The sequence below is a fragment of the Psammomys obesus genome, unplaced genomic scaffold, assembly GCF_907164565.1.
Source record: "Psammomys obesus unplaced genomic scaffold, mPsaObe1.curated_primary_1811, whole genome shotgun sequence".
NCBI lineage: Eukaryota > Metazoa > Chordata > Mammalia > Rodentia > Muridae > Psammomys > Psammomys obesus.
The window spans coordinates 1,320,024-1,342,253 of NW_026591560.1; the positions used below are offsets into that span (position 1 = coordinate 1,320,024).

At 52.8% G+C, this 22,230-nt stretch overlaps 1 protein-coding gene across 1 annotated transcript; it reads right to left on the reverse strand.

Annotated features, from left to right (window-relative positions):
• Positions 1 to 1,407: 1,407 nt before the first annotated feature.
• On the reverse strand, positions 1,408 to 21,638 carry Ehd1 (EH domain containing 1). Its single transcript, XM_055610566.1, has 5 exons — positions 21,054 to 21,638; positions 16,919 to 17,016; positions 6,017 to 6,429; positions 3,115 to 3,279; positions 1,408 to 2,696 (listed from the first exon to the last, which is right to left on the reverse strand). The coding sequence occupies exons 1-5, from the start codon at positions 21,455 to 21,457 to the stop codon at positions 2,172 to 2,174; spliced, it is 1,605 nt and encodes a 534-aa protein (XP_055466541.1). The 5' UTR covers positions 21,458 to 21,638; the 3' UTR covers positions 1,408 to 2,171.
• Positions 21,639 to 22,230: the final 592 nt, after the last annotated feature.

The window sequence follows — 22,230 nt, forward strand, 5'->3', positions numbered from 1 at the left end:
CCTGTTTATTCCTGCTTCTGTCCCAACCTTGCCTGCAGCCGTCTCTCCCCAGCCCTACTTCCCATCTACCCCCTCCTGGGCATGTCACTCCCAATTTGTCATCCTTTCCTCTCTTGTCATAAACAGGTCCCCTATCTGGAACATCAGCTGGCTTTATCCAACTCCACCCAGAACTGTGGATCTCATCTGCTCTGCTGTCTTCAGAGCCGGCTGCGCTGTCTCCAAATCTGCCTTGGGGCAAGTGAGGAGCCAAGCAGCTCTGCAGCCTGGAACCTTTGTTTAGAGGATCTGTCCACAGGAGGATGGGGGCCCAGTCACCCGTCTAAGGCTGCGGCAGTCCTGAGTGGAGGTGGTGGAAGCCGGCCCAGCATAATTCTGCCTCAGTCTCTGTTGATATTTGGATTTTTTGAGACAGGCTCTCATGCAGCCCAAGCTCCCAATTGGTTCTCCCTCCACATCCCAAGTGCTGGGACTATGGGTGTGTACCATTAAGTTCAGCTTCCAGATAGTCCTGCCAGCTTCAGGTGGGTGGTCATGGCCTCCTTGGAGAACTCCAGGGGCTCTGGGGGTGCCTCCTTGGCCAGGAAAGACAAGGGAGCATGAGAAGCTTTGGCACAATTTAACTTTCTTTAATGCAAGAAACAGACGGTCTTCACTCAGTCACTCGACCCACAGGTGAGGACAGAGCTCGCTGGACTTTAAACAGTGAACCTGTGAGGACCTCTCCCCGACCCTCAGCCAATGTAGGAGTGGAGGGCCGAGGCAGGTAGGTGACAGGCCAGGCTGGAGCCTCAGCTAGGCAGGTTCAGAGCAGTGGCGGGCGGGGGGGGGGGGGGGGGGGGAGAGGAGGAGGTGGCAGGCAGCTCCCTGAAGCCCACCTGTAGCTCCAGATGAGCAGGCTTCACTGCTCTACCCACCTCTGTATAAAACCCACCCCCCCACAGCCAACTACTGGCCATAGGGTGTGTCCAGGTCCCCAAGGCTGCACTGAGGTGACTAAAGTGGTCATTTGCTAGCTCTGGCTTATTGCTCAGTCTGGGGCTCTTAGGACACCCAGACCTCCTTGGCTCAGCAAGGGAGGAGAGGAAGGAAATGAGGATGAGGGAAGGGGCTGGGTTTTCCACCATCCTGCTGCATGGACACTACACCCAGGCCAGAGCCACAGGCTTCCTCTTATCCAGCCCAGAGCACCCCCAGGTCACAGGACCCACTGGCCTGCCCCAAGGCAGAAAGGGGCTCCAGGAAGCTGCCATGAAAGCTGTCACGCTCTGAGCAGGAGCTGGGGTGAAGCCCCCCTTGGCCAGAAAACAAACTCAAGCCCAAGGGGCCTGCTCTGTGCTGGCTCTGGGGAAAAGCTGCCCCAAGGCTGGAGTACAGGAAAGGAGAGACAAAAATCACAGCTTTGAACAGTGTTGTAAAAGATACTGGATTTGGTCAAGTATGAAGTGTGATTTACAGAACACACGTAGCTTATGTATTTTCCTGGAAGACACTGTCTCTCGCCCCTGCAGCCCCCATAAAAGCTAACAGTGGCTGGGTCTTCTGCCTGTGGCTGCTGAGCTGGCTGGGCGTCGGAAAGCAGATGGGCACACAGAGAGAGTGTTCCACCCTAGACCACGGCAGGGCCATGGGGCAGCTTACCCAAGCTCAGAACACAGCTGGTAGGAAATGAGCCACTGGCCTAGGTAAGCCCCAGACTGAAAACAAACCAAGGGAACTGGGGGCCTCCTGTTTACACAGCCCTGGGGCAGCTGACAGGGGTGTACCAGGGTGGGTTGTGAGAGGTGGGCACCCCAGTCACTGGTGCTGCCTGGCTGGGGTGAGAGGCAGAGTGTGGGGCTGTCAGACAGAGGAGGCAAGAAAGAAGGCTGCCTCTAATGTTATATATTAAAAATATCATGGTTCTTGTGCACAAAATCCCACTGTTCACATCCAAGCATCACCCATGCCTCCCCGCTGAACCCTGGAACAGCTTTAAAAGAAAGATGGTGGTTTTCCTATTCAGGAGCTGAGGAAACATCGCTCAGTCTTTATGGACCTTGAAAAATGGTGACCCTTTCCCTCCCTCAATCTCTGCCCCTCCAGGCCCCAGGCCACCTGGGCAGACAAGGAGCTGGCAGGTAGAAAGTGCCAGCAGCCCTGGGGGCTGTGGAGAATATCAGGCCTGGCTGTTACTCATGCCTCCGTTTGGAGGGTGGGATGAGATGCGGAGGAAGGTCAGCGGGCAGCTCATGACCCTCTAGCTTGACCTTGATAAGGTGGTTGGCCAGGGCAAACTCCTCGTCATCCAGCAGGCCATCCTTGTCCACATCGGCCAGCTTCCAGATCTTGCCCAGCACTGTGTTAGGCAGCTTGGACTTCACCATCTCCTTCTTAGCATTAGCGCCCGTGATCTTGCCATTCACAGGCGACAGTGTGTAGAAGATCTCATCATAGGTGGGCTTGTCCTTGCCAACCACCCACTCAACATCATCAATGCCCTCACCGGCCCCCTCGCCGTAGCCATGCCCAAAGGGCCCATTCATGGTGCCATCAAAAGCACCACCCTTCACAGCCTGTGAGGGCATCAGGGACTCCTCCTGGCGCACCATCACCATCAGCCTGGCTATGTCATTGGCCAGCATGTCATCCACTGTATCCAGCAGCTTGGGCTTCAAGGCCTGGAACTTGCTGAAGTCCTGGGTCTGCAGTAGTTCCTATGAGTGAGGGAGGAGGACAGAGAGGCCTAGATGAGAGAGTCTCCCAGACTCCAGGCACAGTGGGCTGAGATAGGCTACGCAAGCGGAGACTGTGGCGCTCCCACTTATCAGCTCAGGTAACTGGGCTCCTCACTCTGTGCATGAGGTCACAGCAGCACCAACCATGCTGGGTTGCTATGACAGCCATGCCCCACCCCAGAGCTGAGTCACCACATTCCACTCTTTCGTGTCAGTGTCTCGACCTAGGTCAACTCTGATTCTGGTAGGGAACTGGTGACTAACCCAGCTGCTTCCTCTTGTGGAGGCCCTGCCCTATAGAGCTGGGATTTCCCCCAGAACTACTGCCCAGTACCTGGGACTTCCTCAGCCCCACAAAGAGAACTCAGAATGGTCCAGGCTGGCCTGGTGACTGTACCTGCATCTTGCGCAGGCTTGGGAAGTCGCCAGAGGAGATCTGGTGCTCCCGTTCAATTTTCTGATAGATCTCTCCCAAGTTGTTGACCAGCTCTTTCTTCTTGCTCTCTTTCCCAAAGACATTGGGCATCTCCTTCTTGAGGGAGCTGATGATGTAAGCATGGACCTAAAGGGACAGGAAGAAGCAGGAATCAGGGACTTGCTTGGCACACTGCCCTCAGAGTTTGAGGTCTCTAGTACCTGAAAGCTCACTGCTTGGGCAGAGGGAAGCAGAAAGGTCAAAGTCAAGCTGAAGGATGAAACTACCATCTTACATGAGCGTGTCAGCTCACTGCCATGGGGATAGAAGCGAGGAAAGGGTACTTCTAACAGAGGGTAGATGATATTCTTTTTGTTTTTCTAGACAGGGTTTCTCTGTGTTACTCTGTAGACCAGGCTGGCCTCGAACTCAGAGATCCACCTGTCTCTGCTGGGATTAAAGGCGTCCGCCACCACTGGCCCCGCAAAAGCTGTTCATTTTTATTTTATGTGCATTAGTGTTTTGGCGGCATTTATGTCTGTGTGAGGATGTTGGATCCCTGAAACTAACGTTACAGACAGTTGTGAGTTCCCATGTCGGTGCTAGGACTTGAACCTGCGGTCCTCTGAAGAGCAGCCAGTGCTGTTAACTGTTGAGCCATCTCTTCAGCCCCTACATGATATTCTTGTAGATGTCATGGTGACACTCTAGACACAAAAACTCTAGTCTGTCACAAGAAGGGTAGTTAGAAGCACTAACTTCCCCGAATTCTCATCTACTGTGGCCAGAGGAAGAAGGCTTCGAGGCGAAGGCTTGCCTGGGAACTTAGCTGCCTCTCAGTAACGTAAGGCATATCCGCAGGGCCACAGAGCTGCAGGAGCCTCTGCCTGCCTCGCATCTGTGCAGCGCTCAGCCTGAGTCCCAAGCTGAATCCCACTAAAGTGACATGCATGTGTCACCAGAACAGGCAGGGATGACTCAAAACTGGAAAGTTCCATGAGCGCTTTCCCCAAGTTCCCCAGCACAGTTGCTGCTCCCTCCTCAGCCCAAGGGAGCAGCCCTTCCTGATCCTGGGGCTGGCATCAGGCTCTTCAAGGAAAGCTATGGTAGGCAGGCCATAGAAAGCCAGTCACAGCTCTGCTGCACAAGCCAAAGAGTCACTCTCAGCTCAGAGAAAGCGAGCAGTGGGATAAGAGCAGTGGGGAGCAGAGCTGGAGACCACAGGGTTTCCAGGCGTGGGGCCCACGGCCTAGAGAGCTGAGCACTACATGACAGTTCCCTTAGGACCACTGGGCCAGTTACACAGGTATTCTTATGATACCTTTCTCACAACTGCTCAGCTCATGAGGACGCCCTACAAATCTAGATATCTGGAGATACTGAAAAACCCCAGCCCTGTACCCCGTAACAAGGAGGAAGGAAATGTCATAAGCTACCACCTTGCCAGCCAGGACACTTGAGTGACAATGGCAGACTTGGCAGCAGTAAAGGATAAGGCACCGGTCTTGGCTGCCCTGGCTAGGGAACCCCCAAATATTCCATGGCTAGCCTTGAGACAGAGGTGGGTGCTGGTACCAAGTGCGCAGACACCAGCCTCAGCACTGCGAACAGCATGGGACAGGGATGTCTGCGAAGCACCCTCTCTGGCCCTGGGGTGACTGTGTCAATGGCCACAGGCACTTGGTGCCCGTCTCTCCTCTATGTGCCCCAGTCGGCTGCAAACACCCTGCCCTAGAGATGTCTTCCTGGAGATGGGGTGGCTCACAGGACAGGTCTCTTGACAGGAGCCAAGCCCTTTCAAGGCAGGAGCCACTGTTTTGAAACAGTGTCTTGCTAGGTTGTTCAGGCTAGTTTCAAACCATGTGTTCAAGGAATCCTGCTGCCTCAGCCTCCTGAGTAGCCTGACGACAGGCTTATCACAGCATCTTCTAAGTCCATTTTTAAGAAGACTGCACTGTGTGCTGAGCATCTAAAGGTCAATGGGATCCTGCTAACAGCGTCTGGACTGGCTTACCACCCCACTATCCACCGCGTCAAACCTTCCTGTTCAAAGGGTTTACCTAAGCCCAGTGCAAGGTCCCTTCCCAGTGACTATCTACCCAGGCAACCCACGCTGCAGAGACTCCTCCTCAGGCCCATGGGCCCCCCACTGATCTTCATTTCCTACCTCCGGCCACTTTGGGCTCTCACACAGTCTTAGCTCCACTAAGGTTCCAGGGCTTCAAGTACCTCAGAAGCTGGTGTGAGCCTGGGCATGGCCTGCACTCCCACAGACAGAGAAGAGCGTTTATATGGCCTGTGCATACAGCTGGCACCAGGGGTCTGGACTGTAGCACCCAGCATTCTCTGGGCCACAGACTGGCATCATCTTTTTCCTAGCTCCTTATTGTGGCAGCTTACACAGCAGGTCCCACAGAGGCCTCCTACGCCTACCCAGCAACACCAAATAACCACTGTTTCTGCTCGTGTGTGTGCTGTTCTTCCATGAAAGCTCGAGTCAGGGCTGTGTCTGTCACTCCCTACCCCCCAGAGTCCATACTGTCAGAGTCAAGCTGAGCACACAACAAACCTCAGGGCTTTGTTGAAGCCACACAGGCCCAGCACATTCCACTTCCTGTAGAAGTGTGCCTCCACTCTTCTGTAGTAACTTCCTGTTTGATATTTCTAAAGCGTGTGCATGCTCTTTACATTCTCTGATCTAGGTGGGGCATAGCAGCAGAGATAACAGGCTGAGGCAGTCCAGGTAAAGGGCCTTAATCAGGCACTGGCTGCACAGTGGTTACACAGGACACTGGTTCCCATGCACAGGGAAAGTCATACATGTTTGGAAAACTGGGCCTCAGGTACCAGTCCCAAATCCCCCTCACCCAGTCACAGGGCCTACCTTGGCCAGCCTGGCCCGCTTGATCAGGTCATTGAGCTTCCTAAGGGCAGCATTTCTGGGTAGAGACTGGATGTCTTTGAAGAGGTCCTGCTCCTCTGCCTCGAAGAGCTTCCGGTTGTCAGGGATGAGCAGTGGGTGTGACCAGAAGGAGCCTATGTAGACACGAACTACCTCAGGGGTGTTGATGATCTTCCCCAGGGACCACATTAGCGCTCCATATACTCGCATCAGCTGCTGTGTCTCAATTTGGTCAGCTTTGTTCAGAACCACACGGATCTTGTCCTCGTGATTTTTGAGGGCCTTGATGACTTCTGAGAACTCGTCTGAGATGTCCAGCTTGTGGGCGTCAAAGAGCAGGATGATGCGGTCCACACGCTCAGCAAACCACTCAAGCACAGCCGCAAAGTCATAGCCTGAGGGAGGATCAGGAAGAGGACTGAGCATGGCCCCAAGGGCCAGGCTGTCCGAACGCTTCTGAGCACAAGTGTGGCTGCAATTTCTAGGCCAGAGGTTATTTCGTAAATTCCAAAAATGCTCTGATCTGAAGAGTACAGTGGCCCAGAGACAGACTCACTGGTCTCTCCTGCCTCAAGGGGTACTTTTACCCATGTGACATGCACAGATGCTCAGGCAAAGCAAGCCACTGAGCATGACAGCTCAGCATAGTAATATATGCAGAGCTCGACCTGCCCCTGCCTGCATGCCTTGAACAGCATCAACAATGAGCAGCATTGTCATCAACCTGCAGCTGCCATCATCCAGGGTCTGCTAAGCCCCAGATCCTTGCATAAGCCTCACTCATTTTTTACATTAGGAGCTGGCAAGCTCAAGAACCAAAACTGGACCATCATTTGCTTGTTGTATGAATGAAGTTTTATTGAAACAAAGGCACCCATTTATATGTCTATACCAACAAATTTTGTCTATAATAGCTGAATTCAAATGTTGCAAGAGAAACCAAAAGTTCTCCACAGCTGACAATACCAATTCCCAACCCTCTAAGAAAAAGGTCCGCTGACCCCTGTTCTCCAACAAGCCTTCAAAAATACCACACACCACTTCCCTTTTTTGTAGGTCTTAAATGCTTCTCTAAAACCATGTCGCTGGCCTGAGCAGACTCTAGCTCTAAGTCTTACTCTGTGCTGTTTCCCATCACAATTAAAGTGACCTCTGTCATCTATGACAGACACATAACTGGAATTTCCCCATAAATAACAGCACTATTAGCCAGGCGTGGCGGCTGGCACTTGCTGGCAATCTTAGAAGGCAGAGGTGGGAAGAGCAAGCTCACCCTGGGCGACAGAACACACTGAAGGCTGGCCCAGGTGACATGCAACCGTTTCAAAGAAAAAAGCCTCCCTCCCCAAAATTTCAGGCCAGCAAAAGGGTTCCATGTGTAAAAGCATTTGTCATGCATGCCTGGGGACATGATCCTGGGGACCCACAGAGGAAGGAGGAGGAGCGACTCTGGAAAGCTGTCCTCTTGGCCTCCACAACTGCACTGTGGCATGTGTTCATGCACACATAAATAAATACAATTTACAAGTTAAGAACTGATCGACTATGAAAAGCTGCCTGAGCCTCTGTGGTTTTCTTGCTGAGGACTGGGGTGCAGAGGCAGTGCTAGGTCCTGGAGGGAGTCAAATCCTGGGATTCAAAAGAAAATTGTGTGTCTGACATGCCAGAGCCTGTCACTTTCCATATGAACTTAGGCCAGTGACTTCCGAACTCCAACAGTGCTTTAACTTGCACCCAGTTTGACAACTACGTTTCTTCCAACGTTTTTTCCGAGGCTCCCAGAACGCCCCACCTTTTAGGAACACTCAGCAAAGTGGGGAAGACTGCAAACAGCAGTCTTAAAAACAGCCTGGCCTCTCCAGCTGAATCTGGACACTCTCCTTGACCCTGGGTTCAGTCTCCTATCACTCACCTAATATGTACAGTGTTCACCCCAAATGTAGGCCAGCCCTTTAAGAACCACTAAGTACTTTCTAGAAAGTTGCCAAGACCCCTAAACATGAGCCATGGATACCACTCAGACAACAGCCAGTGTGGACACTGCCTGGCTGGCCCATTCATGCCTTCACCCCACAGCCAGCTCCAGCACTCTCTGGGAAAACTACTTCACCAAGTCCAACCTTGGAAGGGCTGACAAGCTATCTCCAGAGGTAGAAGGCAGGGAGACTGCAGAGGGGAGGGGAACCAAGGACTAGATACTGGCACACAGCAGCCCACTGTCCTGTTTACAAAGGCCTGCTGATACTGCATTCTACAGCACGGGGCCTTGGCCTGGTCACTGCTCCCCATCCTTTGTGTAAAGACCTCAGGCCCCGGGATAGTGGCATTTCAGAGGTGCGAGGCTAGATGGGCCAAGCAGAAACAAAGCTCTGCAAAGTCAGACAAGTGGCTTCAGGATGGACAGCAGCCAAGGCCACAGAGAAGTGAGCCTCTCCCCAGAATGGGGCATCCAGAAGGAACACAGGCACATTTGCATAGCATGAGGAAAACTCTAGGTTCAATCCCAGGCAATGCCAGCCCAAAAACGAAGCCAGCCCAATGAGATGGCTCATCAGATATCGGCACTTGCCAAGTAAGCCTGGCAGTCTGGGTTTGTCTGATCCCTGTGCCCCATGTGAAAGTAGAAAGAAAACATGGCTGTCTTCTGACTTCTACATGCCTGGCACACAGGAACTTGAGGCAGACTGGTCAGCGGGCCGGGGCTACATCACAGGTGGAGGTACACTGAGCTGCAGTCTGGCAGAGAAGGGCCTCTCCTGTGAGTGCTGGGTTGGGTGTCAGGGCTTCAGGTTTCTGTGCACAGTTCCATCAAGTACCAGGTCACTGCATGTCAGCAACCAGCACAGTCGGCCAGTTCCAAAGTGCAAGGCCTTTGCTCCCTGCAGCTGGCTCTGAGAGCAGGGAGGGGGCACCCAAGGAGTGAGCTGTCAGCAGAAAACCGGAAGGGAAGGTCTAGAGCAGCAGAACAGTGGGGAAGCAGAAGACAGGAGAGGTAGCTGTTGCCCAGGGCTGACCCCAGGGCCTGCCTGGGGCACTGAGGCCTTCTCTATGAGTTCTAGGAGCACAGTGCTGAAAAAGCACTGACTCAGGAACTACAATACTCCTCGGGAGGCCTCTGGTCCTTCCCAGCCAACCCATATGGCTTCATCCAAAGCTGAAGCTAATTCACACAGCTGGAGCAGAGGGAGGCCAAATCCCAGTTCCTGGGAACAGGGGAGCACTGGGCCAAACACCACTGGTCCTGTTGGCTTTGGCTAGGCAGTCAGGACTGCGGCAGGGAAGCTGAGGTCACCTTCCCAAGCCCTCCCCAGTATGGCCTCAATCCCTTTCCTCTGGCTGGGGGAAGGGAACACAGAAATGAGAGAAATGGGAGGACACTCTTTGCCTGCTCCTCTCCCACAAGCCTAGTTCATGGCCACCACCAAGTTTGCTATTTTTTGTTTGTTTGTTTTTATTTTTTCTTTTTCTGGGGGTATAGAGTCTCACTATGTAGCCCTGGCTGGCCTGGAACTCACTATGAGACCAGGCTGGCATCAAATTCAGAGTTTCTATTGCTGTCTCTGCCTCTCAAGTACAGGGAGGGATGCATACCTCTCAAGGTATGCATCACCATGTCCAGCTCCATTAAGTCTTTTTTTTTTTTTTTCTCCAGGTGAAGAGAATTTCCTGGTTATTTTTTTTTAAATTTAAGACAGGCATTTATTACTCCATAGCCCAGGCTGGCCTCAAATTGTGGTAATTCTCCTGCCCCAGCCTTCTGATGGGCTGGGATTACCAGGTCCACTGTGTGAAGGGAGTGTAGTGGCCCCAGGTGCTGCTGCCCACCTACAAGTTACTTGACCTTCCTGACAAGAGGTGGTCAGAGGTGCGCCTTGGCGGTGTGAAGCACCTGCCCTACAACAGCACTCTTCCCAACACAGGTAGTTCCAGCAACCAGGGAAAGTTGTTTCACACATTCCAAAATTTCTAGAACGTAGAACAATGGAGTGTTTGTCTCCTGTACACTCTTGTTTCCTGTCATTCAAACTGCATGGGCCTCATTATTTCTCACCAAAAAGCTACATCATAGTTTCCAGCTGCTCTGACCCTGGAGACAGGAGCCCAGAGGTGGGCCAAGTGGCAGAGAGGACTCCTCTTGCTCAGCTTAAGAAAGGAGCACCAAATAGCACAGGCTAGGCAAGGGGCCTCTTTACCCCTAGGCAACAAAAGTCCAGCGCACAGATGTTTCTGATAGCTTGATTCATCATTGTCTCAAACCAGGGACAGCCCAGACGCCCTTCTAGAGTGAAAGGACAGAACTAAAGAGTTCGGGAAGCCAGGCCCTCTACAAAAAGGAACAGTCTAATGGCTGGGCCATAGCTTCTCTGAAGAACATGAAGCTCTGGGATCATATCCTATCCCCATAATCATTTTTTAAAGGCAAAACCCCCTTACCTTCTTAAACATATGGATGAATCTCAAACGTGCCAGGCTCCACCAAAAAAACAAAACAAAAACAAACAAACAAACAAACAAAACCCACCAAAGTCTACACTGCCCGACTCCGTTTAAGAGACATTTTGGAACAGGGAAGCTTAAGCTTCAAAGACACACAGGGAACTTTTCCAGCTCAAGGGATGTTCTCTATCCTGGTAGCAAGGGGATATGGCTGTTGCAAAAAGGATTAATCCAACACATGTAACATGGCCCTAAATACATCTGACCTGAAAATTAGCAACAGCACAGGGTTGGGAGGAAGAGCAGACAGACTCTGATTGGGCCCACATTAACCCTGAATTCCCTACACTCGGAGGCAGCTGGGCCCCAGAGCAGCTTGCTTACCCTCTCTGAATCCCCAGTCCCATCTCCGTAACATGAAGACAGCAAGTTCCCACCATGAGGCTGCTGAGAGGGTTGCGTGCAGTGCATGCCTGGCAGGCAGCCAGCACTTTGTAAATGTTTGCGCCTATTTATTTAAGGCATTTGCACTGGGCCCAAGCAGCTCAGATCTGATGGATGTGTGGGCAAGGACAGCTTCTAAGGCGAGAAGAATACTGCGTACCCCAAATATAAACCCAACATTTGGAGGCATTCAGGCCAGCTGCTCCCTAGCCTGCCACCGACTGGCAGCCTGAGGAACAGGTGCCAAGGCCAGCACGGCCTGGTACGACGCCTCCACGGGCAGAGCTGGCACACCCACAGCAGAAAGTGAGGCCAAAGCAGCATGCTTGCCTAGAGGGGGGGAGACAGGGAGGGCTGGGGGTTGAAGGCTTTGCGCCTAGCCAGCCCGCAGGGGGCTGTGGAGTCTGAGGAGAAGCCCAGCTGGGGCAGTATAGCCTCAGGTTCCTGCCTGAGACATTACTGTGAAAACAGCAACGTCTGAGAAACCCTCGGGTTTTTAGTCTCATCATTAATAACTGGCTGATATTTGTTTGCACACATAATTGTATGCCAGGCATTAGGTAAGGGCTCAGCTTATAGAAGTTCCAATCACGGTTACTGACAACCCGAAGAGGTTGTGGTCACTTGCCTCCTGCAGCACTACCTGTGAGCTAAACCTGTGTCACCCTGTGTGGAAGACACTGTGAACCCAAGTGAGGCCGCACTGAAACTGGACCCAGGCTTCTGGGCAACCCCTGAGATCATTCTCCAGTCTACAAAACATCCCAAGACTGGGCTAGACAGAGGGCGCTTGTGGCAAGTATCTCAGGAGACGGTCAACAGGGCAGAAGGGCTACCCACGGAGTAGCCCTGCTTCTGACACTGGGCTCCAGAATGCAGGGATAGGAGTCTGGGCCACAAGCACCATCCGACCTCTAGGAACACAATGCCCGGAGCTCTGCGAGCCTTCCACAGATAGCCTGGGTTGGTTTCTGGCTAGAGGCAGGGAACCGAGGAAGACAGAAGATAACAGGATAGCTATTCAAAGCCCTAGTCCTCTTCTGGACTAGGGTCTCCAGGGGACCTGTGTCTCAGGAAGCCCAGGCCGGCAGCAGCCTCAGCACAGTCTTGCCCCAGCCTAGAGTCCACGCTGACGGTTCCTCTGAGCTACGCTGCAGTGTGCACTGAGCCCTCCAGGTCTGAGTGCCCCAGGCTCATCTCCTCAGATGGAGATCTCCTCAGAGAAACAGCGGCTTCCTCCTGAACACAGGTGCAGAGAGAACAGAGCAGGGCACGAGCAGCGCTAAGCAGGAAGGCAGGCCCCAGACCAGACAGGCTCTACTCGCTAACCCAGGCTAGAGCCACACGCCCTTCGCTGACACAATTTTCTTGGGGTCAAGCAAGGCAGAACAGTTACACCTCAGCTCAGTCATAAAGTAACAATGGTGGAGAGGGCACGGGCTAGCTCCCTGCCACTGCCCGAAGAGGACTGACACAAGATCCTAGTCCTAGGCACGGTGCGACTATGTAGTGATAATGACCCTGGAAGCCAAGGGCACTAGCTCCACATGGTCTTTGATGCCCTTTGAATCCTGTTATCAGTCACATGGGTGGCACTCAGGAATACGCGGTGCTCCCATCGGCCACCTTTCCCTGCTGACATAAGAGAATGTTATCTCACAAGTGGCAGCAGATTAGCACGTCAGGCAAGCTGAGCCCAGGACCCCAAAGGGACACAATTATCAGAGGTCCCTAGCACAGCCAGGGCAGCTTGACCACTTTGGTCTCTGACAGTGTAATGAAATCTAGGTTGAGTTTTCTGTAAATGAGAAACCTGGGGGAAAGGGTAAAAAGTTAGGAGGGGCCCAGAGAATGAGAATAGACCCAAGCGAACTGGCAACGCCCAAGCACAAGCAACCTCCTCAGGGATGCTGTTCTCCGGTATCAACTACAGGCTGCAACAAGGCCGTCACTGGTGCACACCTGTCTTTCTGAGAGGGAGGGACCTGCTCTCCACCTGGGAATGTGCTCTCCTGTTCTGATTTCCTCTGTGCACAAGGAGGGGACAGTCTCTGAGAAGGGTCCTTCCTCATCCCACAAGCCCGGAGCCCACACTCAGCACCTCTAACAGAGCCCACATGATCATCTTACTGACCACCATGAACTACTCACCCCCAAATCCTAACTGGGTAACATTTAAATGGGGGGACTTCTGGGATTATGGTTTAGGAAAATGGGTTGATCTTGGCATTTCACTGCAAAAGCCACCTTCAATCAGAGGGAGCCTTCTGCAAATAGAAAAGAACGTGGTTGCAGGGAGCATAGGAAGCCCACAGGACTAGTATGCCATGACACCTATGTGAGTGTGTCCTGTCAGAGAATCCTCTACAGCCCCAATCAAAATGCTGCTGGGGGTGTGGTGTGGCTCAGTGGTAAGAGCACTGGACCACCATGCTGGCAGCTCTGGGTTCCATCTCCAACACAGGAAAATAAGAAAAACCACACTCTCAAAGTGTCACTCTGGTGGTTTTCCCACAGACAACAACCAAGTTTAAATCCTGCCATGTCTCTCTCGTAACAGGAAAGCAAAAGGAAAGGACATTCGTTTGTAGCCCCAGTGACAGGCTGCGGACCCCAGGGCATGGAGTCCAAGCTGCTCTCTCCTGGGAAGCACTGCAGGCACACTCAGGAGGGCAGCCGAACCACGCTGTACCACGCTGCGTACCGGCTGCTTCTGAGTAAGAGCCACAAGAACCTCAAACCCTTTCTATCCCATCCCTTCCTCCAAGCCTGAAGGCCTCACCAGCAGCAGCATTCTGGCAAGATAAGCCTTTGAGGGCGAGCTATTGTCCCTTATCTGAGGCTGTGTTCTCACCACACAGCTACCCTGCTGGAGTCTGGCTCAGCCAAAAGATAAGTCTTTGGGCCTCAAACAATGGCCAGCGCACCTCGGCCCAGTACAGGCTAGAATGGACTATTGCATTCCTTTCTTATTTAAGAGAAACTTGCTTGGATTTTCCAGCTTTGCTCTGGCTTTGGTAAGAGTTACTCCCGGTTACTCTTATAAGCCTACAAGAAACACAAGAACCCCAAACCTTTCTCCTCCAACACTTCAGTTCTGAAGGTCCCTGAGCAATGGCATTCTAGCAAGTTTGTGCCAAGCATGGCAGTCCACACCTTTAACCCTAGCACTTGGGAAAAAGGGGCAGGTGGATCTCTGTGAGTTGAGAACAGCCTGGTCTACATAGTGAGTTCCAGGACAGCCAGGGCTACAGAGTGAGACTCTTGTCTCAAAAGACAAAAAAACCAAAGCGAAACAAAACAATAACAACAACAAAAAAGAAACAAAAAGAAAGAAAGAAAAGTGGAATGCTCACCTAGCTTCTTCTTTTCTTTTTGCTTTGGTGATGAGAACTGAACCTGTGGCCTCATGCATTCTAGTCAAAAGCTCTACCACTGAACTATATTTTCAGTCTTCCTTACTTTTCTCTGTGTGTATGTACATGTCAACGAGTGTGTACATGTGTGTGGGCCAGAAGTCAATGTCAGGTGTCTTCCTTTGTCAACTTTCCACCTTATTTTTTATAGTAGGGTCTCTACTAGAAGCTGAACTACCTTAACTAGATTAGCTGGCCAGTGAGCCCCAGGGATCCTATGTGTGCCCTCTAGCACTGGGAGGACGAGAGTATGTACAGCCACGGCCAGCTTTACAGGCACACCCTTGTGTGGCAGGCGCTTTACCAACCGAGCCCTCTCCCCAACCACTCTTACACGGGAACAAGATCTCGCTGACTTGTCCTGAGCTCCCTCTGTAGCCCAGACAGGCCCTAAGCCTGTGGTGCTGTGGTGTTTTTCCTCCTGAGCAGCTGGGGCTCAAAAGCTTGCACCACCTGCTTAGTAAGTATTCTCTCTCTCTCTCTCTCTCTCTTTTTTGCCTTCTCGAGACAGGGTTTCTCTGTGTAGCCCTGGCTGTCTTGGACTTGCTTTATAGACCAGGCTGTCAGTAGGTATTCCCTTAGTCACGGGTTGTAACAGCTGGAAAAAGAAATGCAGCCCCTGCTGTTTTTCAAATGGTCCCAAAATTCGTTTCCTTGAAGTTCCAGGAGTCACTTTCCTGAAGAATGGGTGAGCCTGTGTCAGGCATGAGGCCCACTTGTAATCCTGCCATTTGGGATGCTGAGACAGATGGATCAAGAGCTGGAGGTCAGCCTGAGCTACATGAGACCATGTCAAAAAAAAAAAAAAAAAAAAGGGGCTGATCTGGCAGCTTCTACCCCGATTAGAGACAGCCAGCTTACAGCACTGTAGTCTGATGCAATACCATGCTGGGGGTGGGGGAGGGGAAACAACTGTAGAAGAGAAGAGAGGGCCCCACCTAGCACAGCCATGCAGAGACACACTGCTAGCTTCAACATCCCCCACCACAGGGCAAGGGCCAACGGAAAGACTAAGTTAATGAAAAACAAACCTAAACTGGTGCCTGTAGCGTTTGAGGATGGCTGTAACCCTGGCTCAGCCTCACACACGCTGGAATCAGAGCTGCTACACCAAGCTCTGAGAGTTCCCCTTTTCTTTCTTTCAGACTTACATTACACCTGTGAACGTGTGTGAGTGCCTCAGCATGCATAGGCATGTCAGAACTTAATGCGTATTGGTTCACATCTTCCATGACATGGGTTCCAGGGATCCAATTGACCTTTACACACTGGGCCGTTTTCACTGTTTCCTCCTTTTTTCTCTTTCTCCAGCAATGCCCCTAAACACATACCTTGGCTTTTTTTTCTTTTTTTTTCCAGTACTGGGGACTGAACCCAGGGCCCTGTGCATTCTAGGTCAGTGCTGTGCTATACTGAGCTACATCTCCAGTGAGGCAATTTCATTTTCTCCTTTGCAGTGGCTAACTCCACTTCCGCCCAAGCCCTCAATCTCCTAGAAGGTATTCCAACCAATGGCTGGTGCCCATCCCTCTACCAAAGGGCCACGGATGAAACAAAGGCAGGTTCATCCTGAACCAGCACCTCAAAGCAATGTGACAAACATAGGGAAAGACCCCCTAGCCTCTGGGATCAGTGCTGGAAAACACCCTGGGGGTCTGTTTTCTTGAGGCTCCAGCCCTCTTTGAGATGGAGGTCTGTCTTTGTTTTTGAGATAGGGTTTCATGTAATGTAGGCCAGCCTCAGACTTGCCGTGTGACTGGGAATGGCACTTCATGAAGTACTGATCCTCTTGTTTCTCCTTCAGCTCCAGGGATAAAATTATAGGCATGTGCCACCACACTCAGCTCACTCTGTCCCGGGGACTGAACCCACGGCCTCTGCATGCCAGGTCAGTGTGACCAACTGAGCTACAGCCCCAGCCCCTTTCAACTACTTCTGCAAAGCTATACTTTATGCTTATGGAAATAAGAGTTCTAGCTCATTGAATTAAAAAATAAAACAAAACAGCTTTAAAAGCAAAAGGCTGGGTGTGGTGGTGCACACCTGCTATCCCAGCAGCACTCAGCACTCAGCACTCAGCACTCAGGCAGAGGCAGGCAGATCTCTGAGTTCAAGGTCAGCCTGAAGAGCCAGAGCTATACAGAGAAAGCCTGTCTTAACACCCTGTCTTAACCCCCGACCCCAAAAGAAGAGTAGATCTAGGGGAGTGAGAAGATGAGGGAAGGGACTGGGAGGAGAGGAGAGAAGGGAAACTGTGGCCGGGATATTCTAGATGAGAGAACTGAAAACAAGCAACATGGCAAAGGCTGACCAGAGTTGAAACAACTGGACTGCTCAGGGCACTGGAGCCTAGCAGCAAAGCCCAAAGCCGAGGCCTCATGGGTTCAAAAGCAGCTGACCATCCAGCATGGATGACTGACTGTCATCTCAGCTGGGCTATGCTGGTCACCTGAGCACAGGGAGGCAGCTGTGGCCCCTCAGGCCCCCATGTATGTAGATGAGCTAAGAAGTCTGTCGCCTGAACAGACGTTTTTAAAGCCGGGAGGGCAGCACGGGGCGTGGCTCTCCAGCAGAGCCCTGTGGTTACCTCGGCTGATGCGCTGCTTCTCTCCGGACAGGATCCCGGGGGTGTCGATGATGCTGATGCTGTCTAAGACCGGGTTGGGCAGCTGTGCACACATGAACCTGCAGGACGGCAAAGCCACGGATACTCAGGAGGGGCTGACACTATCCAGTATCATGGGAAGGCTTTTCACCCTCCCCCTCCTCAGGACAAACTAACTGGAATGCCAGCACAAAGGTCCAACTTTAGAACTGCAGTACTTTTGTCCTTGTCACTCTCTTCCCCCTAGAGTTCATGAGCTCGGCTTCCCAGTTGCTGGCTTATTAGTGAAAGTTGTATGATCCCAGATCATGCTTCAGTTCTAAAGGGAAACAGAAGCGTGACACTGAGACCTTGCAATTCCACCTTAAAATTTTCACCCAGGTATGGTGGTACACTTAGGAATCCCAGCACTAAGGAAGCAGAGGCAGGAGGATTTTTAAGTTCCAGGCCAGCATGGTCTACCCATGAAGACTGTTTCAGAAAAAAACCTAAACCAAAACAAATAAAAAAAAATTGGGTCAAGGATATGGCTCAGTGGTTAGAAACACTTGCCACCAAGCCTGAAAATCTTAGCTCAATCTTCAGTGCCTACACAATAGGAGGAAAAAGCTGGCCCGTACTGTCCACTGACCTTGAACACAGTGACATACAATGCTCACACAGAATAAATGTAAAAAAGTAATAAGCTGGCTATGGTGGTGTAGACCTTTAATCCTAGCACTCAGGAGGCAGAGGCAGGCAAGCTCTGTAGTAAGCCAGCCTGGTCTATATAGTAGGATGGGGCTATATAGAGAGAGCCTCAAAAAAACAAAACAACAAAAAAGAAACCCCAGTCACCTGGCTGAATTCCCCACCCACTAAAAGAGGAATGGTCTCTTTCCTATTGGTGTATGTGTGTACATGTGTACTCATGTCCATATGTGTATATCTGTGTGTATGTGCAGGGGTACACACCGAGGTTAGAGCGACCGCAAGTGTCTTCCTTTATCGCTCTCTACCTTACTAAGACAGATTCTCCCAGATTCAGCTAGGCTATCTGGCCAGCGGGCCCCTAGGATGCACCTTGGTCTCTTCTACCCTAATCCTAACCCCTGTGCTGGGGCTGCAGGCCTGCAAACCAATCGTGTATCTGGTATTTACAGGGGTGCTGGAGCCCTGAGCTCAGGTGCTCACCTTACCCACTGAGCCATCCCGCAGCCCCTGGGACGGTCATTTCCTCCTGCTGTGGGGGCAGGCTGCTTGAAGAGACTGCAATGGGCCACCAGTGCTCAGTGATGTGGAAGGAGTGCAGGCACACATTCTCTGACAGTCAAAACCAGCCTAAGGAAGAGGAACCCACCACAATGGAGGAGAGCCTCAGGGAGGGCCTAGCTATGTACTGGAGCTTTATGCTAGGCTAAGAGCTCACCTAACAGCCCAGAGCAAAGATCAGCTGTTGCAAAGCGTGGTTCTTTAGTGGATAGAGAAAAGGCTCCTTCGAAAACCTCTCTGAGCAGCCAGGCATGGTGGTGCATGCCTGTGATCCCAGCACTCACAGAGGCAGAGGTAGGCAGATCTCTGTGAGTTTGAGGCCAGCCTGGTCTACAAAAGTGAGTCCAGGACAGCCAAGGCTGCACAGAGAAACCCTGTCTTGAAAAACCAAAATAAATAAATACAGATAAAAACCTCTCTGAGCAAAGAAAATACAGACCCATTGTCTGCCAGACACAGGCTCAAAGCTGCGCTTCTAACAGTAGGGAACACGCAGCGAAATGAATGTCTCCTGTGGGCCCACACCCCCAAATGATGTCAGTGTCCCCACAGATTGGGGACAGCAGGCCAAAGCGGAAGTTACCGTCTCTAAGTGTAGCAGACCCCAGTGCTCTACTGCTCACCAGACCTGGATCCCCCTTGCTTGGGAAGAAACTCCTTGACTTATGGACAGAGAGTGACAGGAAAAAAAAAAAAAAAAAAAAAAAAAGGAGTGAAAGTGTAGCTGTAAAAGTAACATACATAAGAAGGTCCCATAGAGGAGCATCTGTAGGTCCAAGAGAAGCAGTTACTCTGCAAGGCCAAGGAAGTGAGCAAGAAAGGCGGGGGACACCAAAGACACCTTTCTGGCAACAAGGATGAAGACTTCAGTTCTTAGGACTAGTGGGTGGGCCCAGTTATGCAAGGAAGAATGTTCACAAACCACTCATTCCTTCATGCTTGTCTCCATCTGTTCCTCTCACTATCTCTGAACAGCACTCTGGGAAAAAAAGGCTAGCAAGTCAAGTTCATGACTCAATGGGTCCCTTTAAGAATGCCAGGAAAAGCTGTATCAGCCAGAGAAAAGCCCCCTTTGTTGTGCCCTCCCTGGCCAGAGGCGCCGTGGTCTGCACATCCTGACACAGCTCCGGCCTTAAACTACACCACCATTTAGAGACCCTCTGAAATTGGGTGGTGACAAGAAGGTTGTAAATATAGTTCTTGGGCGCCCTGGACCCCATGCCATCAAAGTGCCTGTCTCTGCCCACGGGCTCCTGAGTTCTTCCTTTTTTGGGGAGGGCACAAACACAAAGAACAGTCAATCCGCATGGTCTTAACCTTGACCATTTCGTGGGGGCCTGGGTTTCAGGAGTCATTGAGCTGGGGGCTACTGGCATGGTGTGTAAGAGTCTTTCAGCTCTAAAGCTCTGAATTTCTGCAGGTGGGGAACTGAGCGGGTGCCACGTTCCTTGTTTCCAAAGAGGTCTGCCCTCACAACGAGGTGAAGACATAGGACTGCAGCGGTCGGAACAGCAAGTCTTCTTGTCACTCCTGAAGCGGAGACCTAAAGCATGAATGAACTCCTGAGCCCAGCAGCCAAACTTCTCACAAGACCAAGGGCTCCTACCAACTGCAGTATGAGCCAATGGCCTACCTACAGGAGCAGCAAAGCTCAAACATCCTCAGGGAGAGGCTCCAGGCTAAGGAGACCAGAGCACTGTACTCAACCCAGGCCTGTCAAGCAAACACCATCATCATAAAACAAGACAGGCTGAAACTGCCTGGAAGGGACAAGAAGACATTAAAGGTCAGGCAGGCCTGGCAGCCAGCTTGCTCAAGAACAAGCTGGCCCGCCCTATACGGCTGGACAGTGTCTGTAGAGGAATGTGCTCATACAGGGCGGAGACCTGGAAAGCAGGATTCAGATTCTTTCCTAGGCTGTTCCCCAAGGCTGAATGCAAACGTCAAAAGCATGTACACTCACTCCTTGAAAGAAGCAGCGGAGAGGGCAGGGTCTATGAGTCCTGTCATGCCTCCTGGAGGCTGGGCTGCCTCTAGAGAAGTGATCCTGGGTGTTAACACTCCTCAGACAGGCCACTGTGATTCGTTCATAGCATCCTAAGGACTGAATCTCACCTCACCCCGTAAATGGTGAACCTGAGACTCAACGACGTGCATAAACATCTATCCACTCTGTCGAAGACTCTGGGTCTGGTCACTTCAGGGGTCTCAGTGTTACCAACCTTGAAGTCTCTTGAGGCAGCACTGACTTATTAAAAAGTTTTTTTGTTTGTTTGAGACAAGGTCATCTTGGCTGGCCTGGAATTCACTCAAGCGCTGCTTTTAGGGAGGGTGTTGAGACTCCATCCCCTGCCTTCAATGGGGGCTGCCCTCAAATCAGCAGGCAGCACTTCCTCCCTGACCCTCCTACACAAAACCACTGGTCCCTGGGGATGTGAACCAGAGAGTGGGGCAAACCATCCAAGTCTTGGGTTTTCCCACGACATTTGAAACACAGACCCCGGGGGAGAAGGAGGGAGGTTGATGGGAATGAAGTGGGTGCGTCCAGAATGAGGAATAAGAAAGGGACAGCAATGGCTCATCTTCCCAGGGCGGCCCCTGGCGCTGTGGGAAGCAGGTCTGGGGTCTGCGGGAAGGTTTGAGAGTTAGATTTATAACCTGAAAGATTCTGGGGATTACAGAAGCCAGAGGAGTGGACGATGCTCACTCCCGGACTCCCGGATAGTGAATGGGACACAACAAGGCCACTGTCCCTGGGAGTGGTCGCCTAGGGTCTGGTGGGGCACCTCGGAGACAAAGGCCGGCGGGGGGCAATGGCTGCGGGGACCCGCGGAGGTCCTCGCGCCCGGGGACAAGGGGTGGGTACCTGTTGAGGAAGGCGTTGCCGAAGGCGTTGAGCTTGCGGAAGGGGCGCCGCGGGTCCACGACGAGCGCGTTGCCCGGCACCACGCCCTCGGTGGGGCCGTGCATGACCGCGATGAAGGAGTCGGTGGTGGGCTCCGGGCCGATGCGCATCCCCGGGAAGTCCTGCTCGATCAGGTGGCGGATGAAGGTGGTCTTGCCGGTGCTGTACTGACCAACCAGGAGCACCATGGGCTTGTTGTCGAAGTCAGCGTCCTCCAGCGCGGGCGAGTGGAACTCGTGGAAGCGATAGTGCTCCTCCAGCGGCAGCAGCTTCTGCGCGTACAGCTGCCGCAGCCCCTGGGCCACCGTCTGGAAGAGCTCCGGCTCCTTCTTGCGGCGGGCATCCTTGCTCACCCAGCTGAACATGCTGCCGGAGACCGAGCTGGCTGCTACGGGACGGAGCGGCGGCTGAGCGGGACGAGGGCGCGCGGCCGAGGAGGGGCCCGCCGGCCGGCGGAGGGCAGCGGGGCAGGGGGCGGGGCGCGGCCCGCACTGCGCAGGCGCAGGCTCGAAGATGGACGCGAGGCTCACGGGAGCGCCCTCTGCTGAGGGTCGCGCGAGCCTCGCCGAGCGGCCCCTTTATAGGCCGGCGCCCCACGTTCCGGCGCGCTGGCCACCGCCTCGGGGCGGGCGGGAGAGGAGGCGGGGGAGGAGCCCTCGGGGCCCCGCCCCGCTCGCGTGCCACGTCCTCCCCTGCTTCCCATTGGCTGATTTCAAATCTCGCGAGCCCGTGGCCGCGGTGCCGTGGCAACCGCAGCTGTTTTGCCCTGTCCCTCGAGGGGTGGCTCGCGGAAGTGCCGCAGTAGTGAGCTCTCGGACGCGCTCTGCCACCACAGTGCTTCCTCCGTCTCGGAGGCCCCGAAAGCGCCGGGAGCCCGGGCGCCGCCTCTTCCTTGCCTCTCTGCCACACACTCCTCACCCTCTGGTCTTTTAGCGGCTCTGGGAAAGGGAGGAATAGGGAAAACGGAGGACACCGGGAAAGGAAAATCGGTAAGGAAGAAGGAGTGCAGTGGGAATCCACTCGGGCAGATGCGACAGGGACACAGCAATGGACACAAATGACATGACCTGGCGAGGGGAAGCCGAGGTCTCCACCGAAGAGGTTTCAGCTGCGGAATGGGGTAACGCAGTTGAGGCTT

Coding starts and splice junctions, on each gene's coding strand:
- Ehd1 (XM_055610566.1), bottom strand. CDS start 21,457: ATGTTCAGCTGGGTGAGCAAGGATGCCCGCCGCAAGAAGGAGCCGGAG. Junction 17,017..21,053: donor GGCAACGCCTTCCTCAACAG/GTACCCACCCCT, acceptor GCCGTCCTGCAG/GTTCATGTGTGCACAGCTGC. Junction 3,280..6,016: donor AGCGGGCCAGGCTGGCCAAG/GTAGGCCCTGTG, acceptor CTGTCCCTTTAG/GTCCATGCTTACATCATCAG.